Below are 19,357 nucleotides of genomic sequence, written 5' to 3' on the forward strand. Positions count from 1 at the left end.
CCCTCATCAAACTAATTTCCATCAGTTTTGTTTTTCCCAATTGAAAGAGGATACTAGAATTTTCAAAGACAGAATTATTGTGCATTTTATGTATAAAATGTAGCAGGCAATTCCTAATATGGTTTTGTTAATGTACAAAGAAAGACCTAACAGCACTTTTTATTCAGTACATTTGAATATTCTTGTATTTAATATTACATTTTTATTTAAGGATTTATCTTAGTGCGTATAGCAACAGTAAAGTAGAAATTTAATTTTAGGGTGTCTATCAACAAATCATACAGGTTATTTTGACGATGTAAATAAGTGACTTTCAAGATGAGCAGAAAATTTAAGAAATAAACAATGTTATGGTTTATTGTTCAAAACAAAAAAAAAGATTTACAAAAGCAAAAGCAGTGCAAAGAAAAAGTGGAATAAAAAAGAATAGGATTAATAATGCAATGCTATTTATGCATATTAAAACATATGTAAATGGAATAGATTTTTATAAGAATACACAGACATAGATGGTATAACATCTTAACACATTCGAATGGTTTTCTATGAAAGGAGAGGGTAAACAGGAGCAAGAAATGGGCATAAAAATGAACTGATTAATAAATAAAAGTAAAAATGGGTCTTGTTGAGGCCAATGATGAGAGACATGAATGCAATTAACAGAACACTCATTATATTAAGATGAAGGTCTTAAAACAACATCAAAAACAAAAGCAAAACATCAAAAAGGCAAAATTTCTTTTACTATCACATGGTTGTTTATTTTTCACCCACTAATTAATTTTAATATTCATTCATCATTCATTTATTAGACATTTATTAAATATTTACTGTATTCCAGACATTGTGCTAAGTGCTAATGCAGTGTGAAAATGTAATAGATAATGCCCACATAGAGTTAATAGTTTGACATTAAAGACAGACATTGAACTAAAAATAACAGCTAACATTTTTTTGAATGGATATGCTGTGTTCGGCACTGTTCTAAACACTGCACAAATACCATCACACATACATTTCACATATACTATTGACTCCCCATACAACCTTATGTGTTAAATACAGTTCTTATCCTCATATTAGAGATAAGGAAGTGGAGACAGAAAAGTTGACATCTTGCCTAAGGCTTCACAACTAGTTACTGGAAGAGACCTAAAGACTGTTGTCTGGCTCAAGAGCCCTTATTCTTAGCCACTGTTCTATAGTGCCTCGTAATTACAAATGTGATGAGAGTCAATCAGAAGAGTGGGTAACAACAGGGAACTATCCTAATCTGGGGATCAGGAGGAGGAAGTGACATTGAAGAAGATACTGAAATAAATACGAACAAGAATAAGTTAAGTGAAAGACAGAAAATGGGTGTACTTCCAGAAAGAAGGCACAGCATATACAAAGGTCCAAGTGGAGAAAAGAACACAGCACCTAGAAGACTAGCGTGACCAGAGTTTGAAGAACAAAGTAGGGGAGATACACAGAGAATTAAAGGACTAAGCAAAGGTAAGATCTTTTTTTGTTCATTTTTTTTTAAGGTTTATTTATTTTTGAGAGACAGAGATAGAGCACAAACAGGGGAGGGGCAGAGAGAGAGGGAGACACAGAATCTGAAGCAGGGTCCAGGCTCTGATCTGTCAGCACAGAGCTCGCTGTGGGGCTCAAACTCACGGACTGTGAGATCAAGACCTGAGCCAAAGTCAGACACTTAACTGACTGAGCCACCCAGGCACTCCCAAAGGTAAGATCTTATAAGGTCTCTGGGACCCATTCATTAAGAATGCTGAAATACAGCCTCAAGAATGGGGAGCTGAAGAGTGTTTTAATCAGAAATTAAGATACCAATCTGGCCACCGTGGAGAGAACTAATTATGAGGCTAGAAGGGATTCAGAAAGGCCAGTGAGGAGACCAGTGCTGTAAAATGTGTGACAGATGTTGGTAGCTCTGCCTGGGATGGTGTCAAAAAGGATTAAGAAAAGTGAATGGATTTACGGACATTTCATAGAATTTTTAGGACTCGATGTTTTGAGGATAAAATTTAAGGAAGAGGAGAAGGAGTCAGGTATGACACCCAAAAGGCAGGGTATAAATAAGGGGTATAGGTGTCACAAAAGCCAAAGAGAAGAGTGTATTTGAAAATGATAGTGGCAAGAATGTCAAATGCACAGAAATAAAAACGGTAAATCCAGGAAGTGCCTCTTGGACATAAGGATGTCATTTGATGAATTCAGTGAGCAGTTTCATTGGTGATGTGAAGGTGAAATTTGGAATACAGTGGTAGAATGAGTGAGTGGGAGTGAAGAAATGGAGACATTAAATATATACACTTATTAAAAAGGCTTGTTTTGAAATTGGGGAGAAAGCGAGGGAGGCAGCTGAAGGGAAAATTTAAGTCCAAGGGGAATATTTTGTTGTTGTTTAAAAATGGAAGATATAAGTAAATTTAAGTGCTGTTGGGAAGGAGCCACAAAGAGGGAGAATTTCAATATTCATGAGAAAGAGAGGAGATGATGAGATTTTGGAGGAGGCAGTGGACAGGGATCTAGAGTCAAGTTAGTCTTTGGCCTTTGGAAGGTAGAGGGATGCTTCGATCTTCTGTGGTAATGGGGAAAGAAGTGGCAATAACAGATGGTGGTAGTATGCTCCATTTGATGGTAGGAATTTGAGGTGGTTTCTGGGCTGTGCCTTCTCTTTTCTCTGTAAAACAGGAGGTGAGGGCATTTACTGACAGAAAGCGAGAGGGGGCTGTTTATGGACTGAATGTGTACATACCCAGCCTTGTCCTTCCACTCCCAATTCGTATACTGAAGCCCTGACCCTCACTGTGGCTGTATTTAGAAATGGTACCCTTAAGGAAATAATTAAGCTTAATGGGGTTGTAAGGGTGAGGCCCTGATATTAAGGATTGTTGTCCCTACAAGAAGCGACATCAGAGAGTTTCCTTGCTTTTCTGGCCATGTGTGCTCAGTGAAAAGGCCTTGTGGGGACAAAGTGGCTAAAGCAAGCCAGCAAGAACCTTTACCAGAAAGCAAACCCTGATGGAACCTTGATTTTGTACTTTCCAGCCTCCAGACAGTGAGAAAATTAATTTCCCTTGTTTAGGTCACACAGTTTCTGGCATTTTGTTATGGCAGCCCGAGCCCGCTAAGCCAGGGGTCATCTGAAGAGAGGGATGAAGGTGAGAGAGAGTCACTAGGGAGCAGACATAAGAGGAGGAGCCCAGGCAGTATGGAGAGCCCAGTTCAAGATGATACCTATCAATTTATAGGCACTGATGTTCCTGACTCCAAGAGTTCCTCCAGCCATGATTAGCCACCTAGGTGCAGGTATGATCAGCTGTGGAATTTACTGAGAGGTAACACAGCAAAATAGCTAAGTTTAAAACCTCTAGAATGAGACTACCTAAGTTAAAATCCTGGCACTGTATTTGCCAGTTCTGTAACTTTGGGCACGTAACTTAATCTCACTAGACCTCAGCCTTCTCATCTGTAAAAGAGGTATAAAATGGTACCAACCACCCGGGATTATTGAGATAACTAAGTGAAATAGCATACGTAAAAACTTGGCACAGCACCTAGTAGGTATCAAGCGGAAAATATGTTGTGTTGTTAGATGCAGAGCTGAGCTTTTACTGAACAAGAGCAATAAAAAGACCAAGAGAGGTGGCTGAAATGCTCTTCCATTAACAGTTAAGCTGGACACGAAGGAGAGTGAACATAGAGAGCTGAAAACCCAAGGGCCCGCAGACAGAGTCCAAAAGAAGCAAGCATTGTTGTAGTGGGATATAACAAGTGGTAAGGTTTTAAGTGAAGATAATTTAAATTATGTCTCTCCAAAATGAATTTTCTAATTGTAAGTATGGGTTCCTGACTGTAATTGGGGTTCAAAGTATCATTAACTGGTGAACGAGGAAACACCCTCCCAAACTCCAGTCCTTAAGGGTAAACTCTAGTGGCTGCCACCTCTCCAGGTAGCAAGGTTCCCACTTCAGGTGTTTTTGCTATGCATTAGGAAGAAGCAATGGGGGGCGTTAACCATCAGACTTTGGCTCAGGTCATGATCTTGCAGTTCCTGAGTTAGAGCTGTGCTGACAGCTCAGAGCCTGGAGCCTGCTTTGGATCCTGTGTCTCCCTCTCTCTCTGCCCCTTTCCTGCCTGCACTCTCTCTCTGTCTCAAAAACAAATAAACATTAAAAAAATGACTTAAAAAAAGAAGGGGCAATGGATATGAAAAAACACCAACTATTTATTTTGCAACTACAACAACTATAGATAGGTTCAGGGAGACCAAGATCTGTAAGAAATAACTATTTGCCTATAACATCTATAATAAAGTTGCAGGATTGGGGGTGAAGATACAGACATAAAGATAACTAACACAAGGCAATATATGTAATTGCTACAATGGGGGTTTTGATCACATGGAGGAGGAAAAATTAATTCTGCTTTGGGAATCAAAAAATAATCAACATTTTTATTTTCAACATTTACTCTACTGCCCTTTACAGATTAGAATGTATGCTTTCACAATGATCATATTTATTTAATTACTCCTGAGAATTCACAGCACATTGTTTTGTGTTTTGCTTAGATGTACTAATTAAAAAAAATTGTGAAGATATTTATTAAGCACCTACTGTGTTTTACCCATTGTGCTAGGTACTGGAAATCCAAAGATAAAAATGTTTCAAATATTTGTTACAGAAACACCAAACGAGGCTGGACGCCAATATTCCCTACAAATCACACCAAGGAAGAATATCCATGATGCTAAATAAAAGTATTTTGGAGGGAGAAATTTTTCATGAAATGTCAAATTTCAGCTATTTCCAACATGGGCTAGAATTCTGTGTGTGCATCCCACATGCAAAGGAAATCTTTTACGATGATTGTTCACCATTTCCAATTTAATATTCCCAAACAGATGTGGGTCATGAAAATAGGATTAATCATTTGCAGTTGACATCCAACTGCTTTCTTTTTTTCCACACTTGCCTAAATAGTATCTCAATAGCTTTTTACCACAAAATTAGTATTTATGCAGTGTCTAGCATATAGGTGTACTGATGGATTTTGAGAATTATTTAACTACCCAAATGACTTTTTCTTTTCTAGGGAGTATACCTAATGGTACTAGAGGATATAACTCAACATGAATTCTACTTTTGAGGACAGAAACTGGTTCTGATCAGGGTTAGTGGGTAAATTTTTATAAGTAGAAGAGCTATATTTGGGTCTAACTTCATAAAAACAAAAAATTGGGGAGAGTTTCAAATTTTGATCCTTTTTTTCACTTTCAAAGTAACTAGTTTATCCTAAGGGACTGAAATAATATAATAACAGGCTTCCTAGAAGATCTGTGCTTTATAATCCTACTGGTTGTGATGGGAAGAACATAGGAGATTGAATAAATGCAGACTCCACACATTGTTCAAGTGAAAAATACAAAAGAAGTCCACATAATCCAAAACACAGTTTTCGTGCTTTTTCCAGCGTATGCTAAGAAACGTTATTGGAACTGAGCTCTTACCGTGAACATTGAGGTTAAAATATTGTTTGGCACTCCCAGCTCTGTTCTCAGCAATACACACATACCTGCCGATATCTGTTATTTGAGTGTTCAGAATCTAAGGAAAAAGATGAAGACATTTCAACTGAAACTTTTAATAAAGCAACTTTTCATATTCATCATTATGTTTCAGAATAAATATCACATACCTTTTCTGATTAATACCAGATGAGCACAAGAAAAAGAAATTTTTGTGCATAATAGTGCTGATGCCAGCTTTTATTAGGTCAATCAAATATTTATTTACAAAGATTTCCAATCAGAAAAGGCAAATTAAAAGAATTAATGTTTATTTATTTTTGAGAGGTGGGGGTGTGGAGGGGCAGAGAGAGAGGAAGACACAGAATCTGAAACAGGCTCCAGGTTCCAAGCTGTCAGCATAGAGCCGGACGCAGGGCTTGAGCCCATGAACCGCGAGATCATGACCTGAGCCTAAGTTGGATGCTTAACCAACTGAGCCACCAAGGCACCCAAGAAAAATATACACATGGCTATTAGTGAACAGCAACTTGGGATTTTTATGTGGTTTTCATTATTTATTACCAATTCTTTACTAATACAGGGGAAGTGTTGATCTACAGGGAACCTTACACCACCTGGGATTTTATCATCAGAAATAGACTACAGAAAGGATTATAATAATTTACTTATAATGTGGTTTTTATCACAAGGTCTGTGTTGTAGTAAATTTAGGGGTGTGCATGTGTCAAAAGTACAGACAATTTTTGTAAGAATTCACACAAAAGTGTAATAGTGGCCACCTCTGAAAGACAAATACCATACGATTTCACTCATATGTGGAACTGAAGAAACAAAACAAACGATCATAGGGAAAACAGAAAGAGGCAAACCAAGAAACAGACTCAATTCTAGAGAACAAACTGATAGTTACCAGAGGGGAGAGGGGTAGGGGGATGGGTTAAACAGAGGATGCAAATTAAGGAGGGAACTTGCTGTGAAGAGCACTGGGTGTTGTACACAAGTGTTGAATCACTAAATCATATGTCTGAAACTAATATCACCCTGTATGTTAACTAACTGGAATTTAAATAAAAACTTAAAGAAAATAGTGGTCCCCTCTGGTAGGGAGTATAGAATAAAGAATTTTATTTTACATTCTTCTTATGGTTAGTTATTTTTATAAACATAATATTTACAAACCAACAAAAGTATCTTTTAAAAGTGAAAAAGACTTCTTATAAAATACAAAGTGAAACAGCTTTTTAAAAATAAGATTTTTTTCCCAAAAATAAATAAACGTTGAAAAAAAAATTTAAACAAAAAAAAAAAAAGGGGGGGGGGCGCCTGGGTGGCGCAGTCGGTTAAGCGTCTGACTTCAGCCAGGTCACGATCTCGCGGTCCGTGAGTTCGAACCCCGCGTCGGGCTCTGGGCTGATGGCTCGGAACCTGGAGCCTGTTTCCGATTCTGTGTCTCCCTCTCTCTCTGCCCCTCCCCCGTTCAGGCTCTGTCTCTCTCTGTCCCAAAAATAAATAAACGTTGAAAAAAAAAATTAAAAAAAAAATAAAAATAAGATTTTTTTACTTTTACCTGAAGAATTCTTCCATTAGATAGAAATTTATGATGCCCATTTTCTAGCAAGGGCTGTCCATCTTTTTGCCAGGAATTCTTTGGTGTGGGGCTGCCACTGGATAAACACTCCATCAATGTCTTCTTATTCACCAGCACGGTGACCTCTTCCGGAAGGTCACTACTTGCTCCCTTAATAATCGGTGGCACTAATAAATGATTGCAACAAAAAGATAATGACAGGAGATAAGGTCTTTTCTTAGTTATTCTAATTTTGTGGCCGTTTTCAAAAGTATGGCATGATAACAGAAGAGCAAAGTTGAAGAAGAAACATTTTACACCAATAACTTAGGGTGATGATAAAAATGGTGTGAATTTGGGTTTACCTATCCTGGACTAACCTCTTCCACGATTTTCATTCCCATTTAGCTCAATCCCAATCCTTCTCCAAATTATCTGACCTTGTTTCTCTCTCAGCCCCTTCCACTATGCCTTCTGGGTTTTCAAGCATACATATAAGTAGAATCTGCATGAATGAATATTTAAGTCTGGTCACCTAGACAAGCCAGATCAATTATATCTTTAAAGTGTATTTGGAATGTACAGATTTGGTTTCATTTTACAAGGGAATTATCTGGGCTTCTTAAAGTGTGTTTCTGCAGCCTCAGTGCCCATGGTATCAGCATCATCTGGGAGTGTGGTTAGAGACAAATTTGGGGGGTCCACTCAGACCTCTTCAATGGGCATCTTTAGAGAGGCCAAGAAATTTGTTCAGGTGATCTTGATGTACACTAAAGTTTTAAGAGTCACATTCTAGATTTTCCTACATATATTCATTTGCATTTAAAATAATACCACAGAATCCAGGTGCATACCTATCTTATGTTAGACTAGTCCATTATGAAAAATCACATTACCCATAAAATTTTAAAAAATGGAAATGTTTCATAAACTAGAAACACATGTATTGGCTTGCTGTTGTAAATGTAGAAAATTTATCTTCAAAGTGAATAATCATTTTATTTTATTTGGAAAGCTTAGCTATTTTGTTTCATTCTCTTACAATGTACCATAACTTTAGCAATCAGTAAAGACTATATATTTAATGTAGACACAGTCCTGTGGTATTTGGGTCTTTCAAAAACTAAACTGAAAGTCTGTAAAGAAAATAACCAAGGCCACAAGGTACATATTAGAATTTCAATGTTACTTTAAATGCAAATTTCCACATTCAAAGTTATATGATTTTTACTATACTCTAGATAACATAAAATATAACTTGAACTGCAGATTAGTAAAAACTGAACTTGAACTTCAGAGTAAATGCGCCTGTCACTAACCCCAATACCAGGAAAACTAAACAAATGGGATGTTGGGACATAAAGATTCTATGTTTTCCTCAACTTCTGCCTGGGGCTGAACCATCAGGAGGTCCTGGAGGTCCCAGAGGTCCAGAGCTCTTTCTTTGACCTGCTCCTCCAGCTGTGTTGACCCATCAGCTGGCTTACACCATTCAGAATCATTCTCAGTAGAGAACCTTGGAGTAGCACATAGAAGGTGAGCCTCAAACACTGTGAAACATCCCTAATTTAGACAGAATTTTGGGTACAGTTTCTATTTTTTGTTTTGTTCCAGCTCTCTAAGCTTATCTCCATCATGCTGTGCAACTTCCTCTTAATTAAAATAGCCTGAAGGGATGAACATCTACCTTTGAGTACTCACCCCCCAGGTTCCATTTCAATTTAACTGACTCCCAGTCCTTCCCAATACCCCATTATCTTGCTTCTTTATCAGATTCTTCCACTGTGCCCTAAACTCTTTCCAAACTTAGGTCAAATTAAGTCATGTGATCTAGGATACTCCTTCACTCTTCTTGGTGATGTTAGTACTGATTTTCTTTTTTTTCTTATCACTATCTCATAGACTTTAAGATCTATCTTGATGACCCATCCAACCCTAATTAGTTCATCTCTATTCCATGTCAGCCAGTCCTAGACAGCCATACCTTGGACCACTCAATATTAACACCTCTTCCCTTTGCAAGTTATAAGCTCCCTGAAGAAGGACCAATGTCTAGGATATTCACTACTATGTCCTTAGTGCCTGGCACATAATTGAGCAATCAACAGATACTTGTCAAATATATGAATTTAGGACTCTAGTGTTCTTTCTTCCACCTATTTTCAGGCTTCCTTCCTAAGCTGCTCTTTGTTTGCACTGAAAACTCTAGCCTTTCTAATCTTTCCTCACTTATAATCAACCCATCAGCTAAATTCCATCATTTTCCCTCTTGCCCTGCCCAGGCCTCATAGGGGTCATTTTGGTGATGCTCTGTCTCACTAGTTTCCGCCCTCCAGTGCTTCCACAATATATACCTGTTTACTTTGTGGCACAACCCCGCCCCACCCAGATAGAGCACACTAATTATTATTATTATTATTATTATTTTACCTCTACCTCCAGGTTACTAGGGATGCTGTGGAAGGAAGGGTGGCTGCAGAAAGGAATAACTGAGCCACACGGCTCTAATTTCAACAGTTGACTGTCCATCACATCCTCTATAGTGGTAATCACTAAACTTCTCTGTTTTCTGCAGACCCAAACACCCCTGCCACTGTTTTTCTTGCTCTCATACTTAATGAAAAGGACTAAAGACATTTGATATGCATTTCCCCATTTCTCTCCTAACCATTCCAGTGAATGGCAATTCATTACCACGAAAGGCTAATTAACCCCTCTTGGTTCCTAGATTGAATTTTTCACTGTTCTAGCGTCTTGGTCCATCAATTCCTGCACACCACCCTCCCCCATCCACACACACACTTGAAATTTTAATTTGTCCCGTTCTGTTGGATCACCTTCTGTGGTCTATAAGCAAGCTCAAATCTTTCTTAAATATGTTTTCTCAAACAAGCTGTTTGTCCTAAAATTCTACTCCATTTCTTCCATCCTCTGCAAAATGTCTTAACAGTACTCTATATTTGTTTTCTTTCTGATTAGTTGCTCAAGATTAATCCTTTTGTCCTGTGGCTTTCTTTGTACCATACCACAGTATCTAAATCAATCTTTTGAATCATATCAATGCTTTCTTAGTTTTAAAGCCAAATGGACTTTTTCAGTTTTTCTTTTCTTAAATTTGCTCTAGCGGTCAATACTAGATCCATTTCTTGGTAACCGTTTCCATGCCTTGGATTCTGTGATAGAATAGTATGTAGTTTACTGCTTTTCATGAACTTCTCAGATTGTTTCTTCTCTAACTCTGTTTTCCTTTTCCTTTTCCCTACTTGTTAACAATCCCACCACAAACTTCTTTTCATCTTCTCCTACTCTATCTATAAGCCTTGCTGTTGGAAATCTCATGCCCTTGAATGTCACCTGTTTGTGGATAACTATCAAATCTACATTCTTAGTTCAGTCTCTCTCTGTGCTGAAGTTCCTTATTTCCAACAACCCTTTCAATATTATACCTAGGTATCTTTATCTTGTAACATGCCAAATTCAACATGTCCAAAACAAAATTGACTTCCTTCTTCCCAAATAATGTTGTTTTCCTACATCTTTTATTTTTATTATTCTTGCCACCATTGTCTTAATCACTCAGAATAAAATCTAAACTCTTTCATGCTGATGGCGTCCTGTACATTCCCACTGCCACCTCTCTAGATCAGTCTCTTCTAATGGAAGCAACTACTTGTTTCTGCTTCTAGTGACATCACCTCTCTTTTCTCTTCAAGGTACAATACTTTTTCCATTCTCAGTTCATGCATTCAGATGGAGATCACTGCAGTCTCAAGATAGGCACACAAACTAGGCCTTAAACAGCCCGCTTAGCTGCTATGATTGGTTCAGAGGTAGAAATGTGATTCATGCTTGGCCAATTAAAGAAAGCCATGAAAATCCAATTCTAGGACTTCAGATGTAAATACCAAGAAAGGCTTTCATTTGGATGTGAAATTAGAAAGTTGTAAGAGTAGAGCTCCTGGGGGCCAACTTGTCAATCTGGGGGATCCCCTCCCCACCGGAGAGTGATGCTAGTAGAAAAAAACAAAACCAAGAGAAAGAGGAAGGTTAAATCTGCTTGACCTCTTTTGAGCCACAGAAATCAGTTATGATGTAAGTCAGATCTACCCTGGGACTCTTTCGCCTTCTGAGTCAATGAATTCTCTTTTTTTTAGTTGAAGCCAGTTTGTTACCTGACACTTCAGGAGTCCTAACTAATGTGTTCTCAATTTGTATAAGATAATTAATTCCTCAGTAGCACTATCACTTTCTGATTATCTTTACAGTCTTTAAAGTGCTCAGTGCAACATCGTGCAAACATTAGTTCCTCCAAAAATTTTTTTGAGTGAAAGAATGCACAACAAACAAAGACTCACAGAGTACACGAACGTCATACTGAAGGGAATCTTCTCCGGCCTCATTCACAGCCACACATGTATATCTCCCTGCATCTTCTACTTTAGCTCGAGGAATCTGCAACACTCGCCCACCTGAAAACAGATCCCAATATACTTACTTCTCTAAATCCTAGAGTGAACACTGGTCATAAACAGAGATGCGGTTTTTCAGGTCTAATGACTTCCTTACATTTTCTTTCAAGGTTCTTATTTCATCTAATGGTTCAGTTTTAATCTGACATACCATTTTTATAACAAACACTGCATTATTGATAAGTGATCCAATATATGAATCACATCTCCTGAGAGACAAATAGCTCGTGTTATTTCTTCCCAAGAGGGTAATGTTGCTCTGTCTCATCATATTCCATGTGGAATGTTATTATGTAGTGACTTCTTAATTTTACAGTTTTGAACATATGTAAAAGAAGTTTACAATGTTTGAGGCAGGTACAGGTTTGAGAAAGTAAGAGCCAGAGATGCAAAAGTTATAAAGTATATTATAATACATACAGATTTAAAAGAATAAGTGCATATTTTTAAAACATTTCACAGATATATTTTCAAACTCAAAGTTTCAATAATTGTGTAACAAATTTTTACCTATGTTTACCATTTATATTTCATTCCACTTATTTTAGTTCTCTCTATATATACTTTATTTATTTATTTATTTATTTATTTATTTATACATACATACATACATACATACAATCTTTTTTCTGAACCATTTGAGAGTAAGTTGGAAACATGGTGCCCTTTTCCCCCTAAATATTCATAAATCTGTATTTCATAAGAACAAGAATGATCCCTTATATAATCATAGTACAGTGATCAAAATAAGATTTAAAATCAACACAAAACTACTATTGAACTCACAGTTCGTATTCAAATTTCATTATTGTTACAATCTTTTATAAAAATTTTCCTCCAAGCCTACATCCAATTTCAGATCATGTATCACAACATTTAGCTAACATTCGTATTTAGTCACCTTTTTAAAAATTTTTTCAAGACAGTCTTTTATTTCATTGAAATCAAGTTTACAGGCCATGGACTACACTGACCTTAAGTGTACAATTTGGTAAATTTTGACAAGCTTCTTTGAATGTTTGTTAAAAGAGAAGCCTTGAAAAGGTTATTAATTCCACAACAATTTAAACATCTTCTTTTCCATCAATAAATCATGCAATAACTAAAATATTTGAAATTAATAATCATAACTATTGATTTATGATAAATGCATTTAATAAAGTGAATAGCAACTATTTGCAAGCAGATTTTAGAATTTATCATTAATAATGTGTAGAAACTGAACTGATGATCTCCTCACACTATTAGAGACATGGAGTGTGAAGGAAGCCAAAGAACTTCTTAAGTTGATAGAATGATCCTGTAGCAGATCTGAAAATAACCTAAGGTATGCCAGCCCATTGTCAAATTCTCAGCCTACACTCTTAGCTTGAAGGTTCACAGATACGAGGGGCATTTGGCAGCTTGTGTCAGCTAAATTACATGGCCAGAAAGCTGATCAACTCAACTGAACTAATAAATAAGGAGAAACACACTTGGCAAAGCCCCCACATTTCACTCGGTTCATAGCCATCATTACCTGGTAGAATCAACACTCTATCGTTGGAGGTCAGAGGGCGGCCATCTTTGTACCATGTCAGTGTTGGGGGAGGAGCAGCATTTGTTTCACAGTAAAGGGAAATGGGATTGTTGATGATCACATCCTTGGCTTCACCACTCCTGCCAGCATCCAGCATGTTTCCTATTTCCCAGAGTTTCTGAAAACTTGGAGGAACTATGGAGGAAAGGCATGACATGTTAGACACATGTGAATGCTCGGGTTAATTAAACAAAGATCTTGCCTGTATTTTCACAAGAATGACTTGTAAATGTAATAAATTAGACAATGCGAAAATATTTTCCAGTACTTACACATCTACCAACTCGAGTCCTGAGCCAAAAAATGTAATAGACAGGAGTCAGAGTTGGTTTTCATGTGGAGGAACAAGAAATATGGGGCTCAAAATGCCATGCTCATGCTTTGCTCTCCCTGTTAAAGGTCTTAGAAGATGAAGAGGCCTATTTTCAGGGAAGACATGCCATAATATGCATGGCTAGGAATATGATCATAGTGGGAAAAACTAAATTTTGAGGAACCATTAAAAAAATTCCAGCTCAACAGAGATCATTTGCCAATGATTTGTCTTACTAAGAAGACTAAAGAAGTTATGCAATCAGGATTAATAACTGCATTAGCAAAAATAATAGGGCATTCTCAAACATTTCTGAGGGACAAGCATGAACTTTCTAGAAGGCAATTTTCCTGCACATCAAAAGTATTAAAAAAGTGTATAACACTTGACCTAAAATTTCCACTATTAGTAACTTATGAAAAACCACAGATGTCCAAAAGTTTTATGTATAAAGATGTTCAGTGAAGCATCACATGAGTAGTGAAAACTTGGAAACAACCTAAACATTCAACAATAGAAGTGTAGTTAAATACATATTTTAATACTCAACTGATAAAACGGGTACATTATTAAAGAGCATGTTATAAAAAGCATAAAAGCACAAAAGTAACAATATCAACAACTATAGCAGGTACCACTTCTTTTTTTTTTTTTAATTTTTTTTTTTCAACGTTTATTTATTTTGGGACAGAGAGAGACAGAGCATGAACGGGGGAGGGGCAGAGAGAGAGGGAGACACAGAATCGGAAACAGGCTCCAGGCTCTGAGCCATCAGCCCAGAGCCTGATGCGGGGCTCGAACTCACGGACCGTGAGATCGTGACCTGGCTGAAGTCGGACGCTTAACCGACTGCGCCACCCAGGCGCCCCAGCAGGTACCACTTCTTAAACATTTTTCTAAGAGTTTTACATACTTTTTTATTATTTTATTTTAGAGAGAGAAAGAGTGTGTACGCTCGCACGCAAGCAGAGGAGGGGCAGAGGAAGAGAGGGAGAGGAAGAGGGAGAGAGGGAGAGGGGGGGAGAGAGAGAGAGAGGGAGAAGGAGAGAGAGAGAGAGAGAGAGAGAGGGAGAGAGAGAGAGAGAGAGAGCGAATCTCAAGTAGGATCCATGCTCAGTGTGGAGCCAACATGGGGCTCCATCCCAGGACAGTGGGATCATCACCTGAGCCGAAATCAAGGGTTGGTTGCTTAACTGACTGAGCCACCCTAGCGCCTGAAACTTTTACATATTTTGATATTTAGGAGCCTGACACAGGGCTCAAACCCACCAACTGTGAGATCATGATCTGAGCCAAAATCAAGAGTTGAACTCTAAAATGACGGAGCCACCCAGGAGCCCTTTTAAATTAAGGCATTAATTTCAAAACATGGAAACTAAGGCTGAAAATATTTATGTAACTTGCCCAAGTCAAAAAGTTTGTAAGAGCCTAAATCATTCAATTTCAAGTCTGACCATTTAAAATTCCATACTTTACTACTTTCTTGCCTTCCATGTAAATGCTATCAAACAAAACCTTCATGAAAAAAAATATTAGGGGAAAGCTCATGTAATAGAAAAGTCTGTATCATGTGACCCTGATTTATAAATGAAGTATACCTTCAAAAAGATACCAGAAGGAAACATAAAAATAATAGAAGTAACCCTGAATAATGTATTATTTCTTCCTCAATTTCTCAAGTTCCAGTGTTCAATAATGAATTTTTTTTATTTTCAACAGAAAGATAGGTATTTAAAATAAACCAGTGAGCAGTGGGTGTTATCTGTAAGCCAATTTGACAATAAATTATATTTAAAAAAAATAAAATAAAATAAGTCGAATCTCTTTTTCATTGCTTTGATAGATCATATAAGTTAAATTATACACAATAAGCATCTTATCATTACCTTGTATATTCACATCAAAATCCAGTTCATCTTCACCTGCAATGTTAGATGCTACACAAGTATAGCGTCCAGTATCTGATATTTGAGCCTCCTTTATTTGAAGTGTGTGTCCATTTGCAGCAATAGTAACATGATCATCTGATTTAAGAGGCTGTGATTCAATTATAATAATGTTACCATGAAGTATTCTAACAAATCCTCTAAGAGACCATACAGCTGATACTTTTTAGGATTCTTTAATAAATAAAAATAAATTACATTTGAAATACTCGAGATAACAATAATTTAATTAATTTACTTTAATTAAACTTTTTGAGTAATCACATTTTTATTTGTTGAAAATATTGCTCATATATTTTACATCTGTGCCCGGTTATTTCCGGGTGGTACATTTATATATCGAATCTATTGTATGATGAAAAAACATTTTTACACACCATATCTATCCATGTTGGAAAAAATTATTTATCAGCTGATTCCACATTGTACTAAAAAAGCATATCTTTTACTATAATTCTGTAGAAAATTTCAGAGTTTTTAAATGAAAGATTGGGGGCATGAATATTCTCATTTGATCTAAATATCACTTATTGGTCATTCAGAAACATTATTACTTCATAAATGGAAATTTGTAACCTAGAGATATTTATGTTACAGTGTTTGATTCAGAGTATTACTATACTTATATGGCACACTAACTTACAGATATTTATATTACAATGTTTTATTAATAACATCACCTACACTTAATAGAACATTTCTCGCCTTCTAAACATTTCCATTTACACTAAGTTCCCTCTTATTCCTTCAAGGCTTTAAGCTCCTGGCTCACTGTCATTCTTTCTAATGATACTTTTCTCGTAATTCTTGGTGATTTCAACTCCCACATAGACAGTTATCCAATGCTGTGTGCTCTCAGCTCCCTGACCTCCTCTCCTTTAATTTTTTGTCCCCAATCCTCTCTCAGCCACTCAACCAGTCATACTCGCCCTTGTAATTACCAGTAACCACATCTCTTTATAATCTCACTTTCAAGTTCTCACTCTCTGACCACTACCTCCTAACTTCCTAACTTACTTCCTCTAGCATCCCAACTCCAATAAATTCTTGGTCCCAGGGAAGACTCACACTCCATAGACCTCTTTTCACTGCCACTCACTCTTTTCCTGACCCGGTGAAGGTCTATTATGACAATCGCTCCTTGCATAAGCCCTCAACTCCTTTTGCCTTCTTTCCCTTTATTTTATTTCCCTGGTAAAAGTCTAACCTTGGTTAACACTGGTCTGTCCATTCTGAGCATCCTGTGGTCTATTCAAAGACACCTCTCCAACAACTATGTCCTCTGTCACCTGCATCATCATCAAATTATTTCTTTCCACTGGATGATTTCAATCTGCATACAACATACTACAATTTTCCCCATTAAAAAAAAAATCTCTTTAGAATGTAGCCTAACTCCACATTTTTCTACTCCCCTTTATAGCCAATGACTTTAAAATGTTTTCTACATATGCTGTCTCCATTTCTATGCATCTTTTCTTGAATCTATTCCAATAAGACTTTTACAGTCTCCACTTGACCAAAATGACATTGTCAGAATCACCAATGACATTCATGTTGCTAAATTTACTGGTCAGTTCTCTCAGTTTTTATTTAATTTGTGTTCGTTTTGAAAAACCTTCCCCCCCTCCTATCTTTTGGGGGACTTCACTCTCTGCCCCACAACCTCTAAATGTTGGAGTCCCTGAGGCTTCATCCTCGGACTTCTTATCTATCTAAACTCACTCTCCTATTGATCTTACGCAAAATCTTGGACTCATCTTTGTCTTACAGTTTTCCCTCACATCCTGCTACCACCTTTGTCCAAGTAATTACCATCTCTCTTCTGGACCACTCTCTCTATCTTCTCTCAATATGGAAGCCAATGTAACCCTTTTAAAACCTTAAGTCAGATCATATTGCTCTTGTGTTCAAAATTTTCCAGTAACTTCCTACCAGAATAAAGGCCAACTGGTCTACAAGGCAGTATGATCTGTCTCCCCATTAATCTTTTGCTCACAACTGCTGTGCTCCCATGGATCACTGCACTTCAGCCAAAATGCCTTAGGATGTTTGTCCTTGCTATTCTATCTACTTTAGAATATCTTCCCCTCAGGTATTTTATGTCTGCTTCCTGCATTTTCTTTGAGTTTCTGCTCAAATATCACCTTATCAGTGAGGTCTTCCCTACATAAATAAGAGAGCATATTTACTATTCTTCTTCCTGACTGAATTTTCTCCATAACATTTACCCCATCTGGCACATTATATGCTGCACTGGTTTGTTTATTTAGTGTTTGTCTCCCCAAACTTCACACGAGGAGAGACTTTTGTCTGTTTCCTTCATAGCTGTATCCCCTGAATCTAAATCGTGCCCAGGAAATAGTATGTGCTCAATAAATAATTTCGGAACTAAATCATTATTAACATTATATCACTTAAATAAAAATAATATAATTTAAATTTTCTATGCTAAAAAACCCTTTAAGGCATGAATAAATAACTCAAAGATTCTATTAAAACTTATTGTGGCTAACATGGCCAATGTGTTTGGTGTATTTTCTCAAAAGTGCTGTTTTACTGAAGTAGTGCTGCTTATCAGAAGAATGAAAGAAGAAAGGATATGGAAAACAAAAACTGGTATTTTGGGGGGCACACATTTTAGAGAACCAATGGTAAACCCTGAAAAATTTAGCAGTTTAACTAAAGCATCATAAATGGATCAATTTCAGAGTCTGGATTTGGAACTGTAAATTAACCATTCATTACGATATTTAAAGAAACGAAAATGCCTCATTCCTGGCACGATTCTAGTCTTTAGTCAATGTTTACATGGGTATGTGTTTGTGTGTGTCTGTGTGTGCATGCGTTGTAACTAAAACAAATAAAAAGGTTCTAGATAAAATTAAAAACAAAATAATAAGATTTCAAAGGAGAAAGGAATTGTTTCCAAGCAAACTCATCTAGAATTGATATTGTACCATGAAGTGTACTTGCAGTCAGAAAAGACACTATACACAGAACATGGTGGGAATTCCATATTTTTCCTCTCCAACGGCTTCCAGATGAAGCTGCTTACTTTATAAGAGACAATTTTTTTCTAGCTGCCAGTATTGCAAAATCTCTGTGACCTGAAAAAAAAAAGCTATATCTGTCTGCATCTTAAATCATAACTCTGACTTGAACTTCTACAGCTGGAATTTAACTGACCATTTGGTTGATTATGTGTATAACAGGACAAACAGCAGCTTAGTTATGCCACATCTCTATTAAGCACAGTGTTAACAGCAGCCAAAAAAAGAGTCTATTTTGGTGTCAAAACACTAGCACATTTATCTTTAAAACATGCATGGAAGAAAAGAAGTTGAATGAGAAATGAGGATGTATAGTCTGAAAGTCAGATCACATAATGGAAGGAAGTGTCATTATTTATAGTTTCTCATTGCCCCTAGTTAACTGAATTGGGCACTTAATCATCACAGTTAGCTATTTTTCTTCCTCTTATAATGTAAAACAGGTTACCTTTTGTAAAGAATTAAAGGTCTTCAGAGAAAACTCTGAATAAACTTAGTACCCTTGTTATATCATTTTATTTTATTTATTTTATTTATTTATTTTTTCAACGTTTATTTATTTTTTTTTCTTTCTTTCTTTTTTTTTTTTTTTTTTCTAAATTTTTTTTTCAACGTTTATTTATTTTTGGGACAGAGAGAGACAGAGCATGAACGGGGGAGGGGCAGAGAGAGAGGGAGACACAGAATCGGAAACAGGCTCCAGGCTCTGAGCCGTCAGCCCAGAGCCCGACGCGGGGCTCGAACTCACGGACCGCGAGATCGTGACCTGGCTGAAGTGGGACGCTTAACCGACTGTGCCACCCAGGCGCCCCATTGTTATATCATTTTAATTTGGCTTAGCACTGTTCTGTTTCTTCTCTACAAAGTTTGCTTATGCTGTGAAGCCAC

At 36.9% G+C, this 19,357-nt stretch overlaps 1 protein-coding gene across 3 annotated transcripts in view; it reads right to left on the reverse strand.

Moving 5' to 3' along the window:
- The window catches only part of HMCN1 (hemicentin 1), a 465,703-nt gene that overhangs the window by 95,506 nt on the left and 350,840 nt on the right, over positions 1-19,357 (reverse strand). For all 3 annotated transcript variants that reach the window (XM_043568168.1, XM_043568169.1, XM_043568170.1), the window contains exons 53-57: positions 15,357-15,507; positions 13,098-13,292; positions 11,465-11,578; positions 7,110-7,297; positions 5,522-5,618 (exon numbers count right to left, since the gene is read on the reverse strand). In XM_043568168.1, coding sequence (XP_043424103.1) covers positions 5,522-5,618; positions 7,110-7,297; positions 11,465-11,578; positions 13,098-13,292; positions 15,357-15,507 — 745 coding nt within the window. The remainder of the gene's footprint in view (positions 1-5,521; positions 5,619-7,109; positions 7,298-11,464; positions 11,579-13,097; positions 13,293-15,356; positions 15,508-19,357) is intronic.

This window comes from Prionailurus bengalensis, chromosome E4, assembly GCF_016509475.1.
Source record: "Prionailurus bengalensis isolate Pbe53 chromosome E4, Fcat_Pben_1.1_paternal_pri, whole genome shotgun sequence".
Classification (NCBI taxonomy): domain Eukaryota; kingdom Metazoa; phylum Chordata; class Mammalia; order Carnivora; family Felidae; genus Prionailurus; species Prionailurus bengalensis.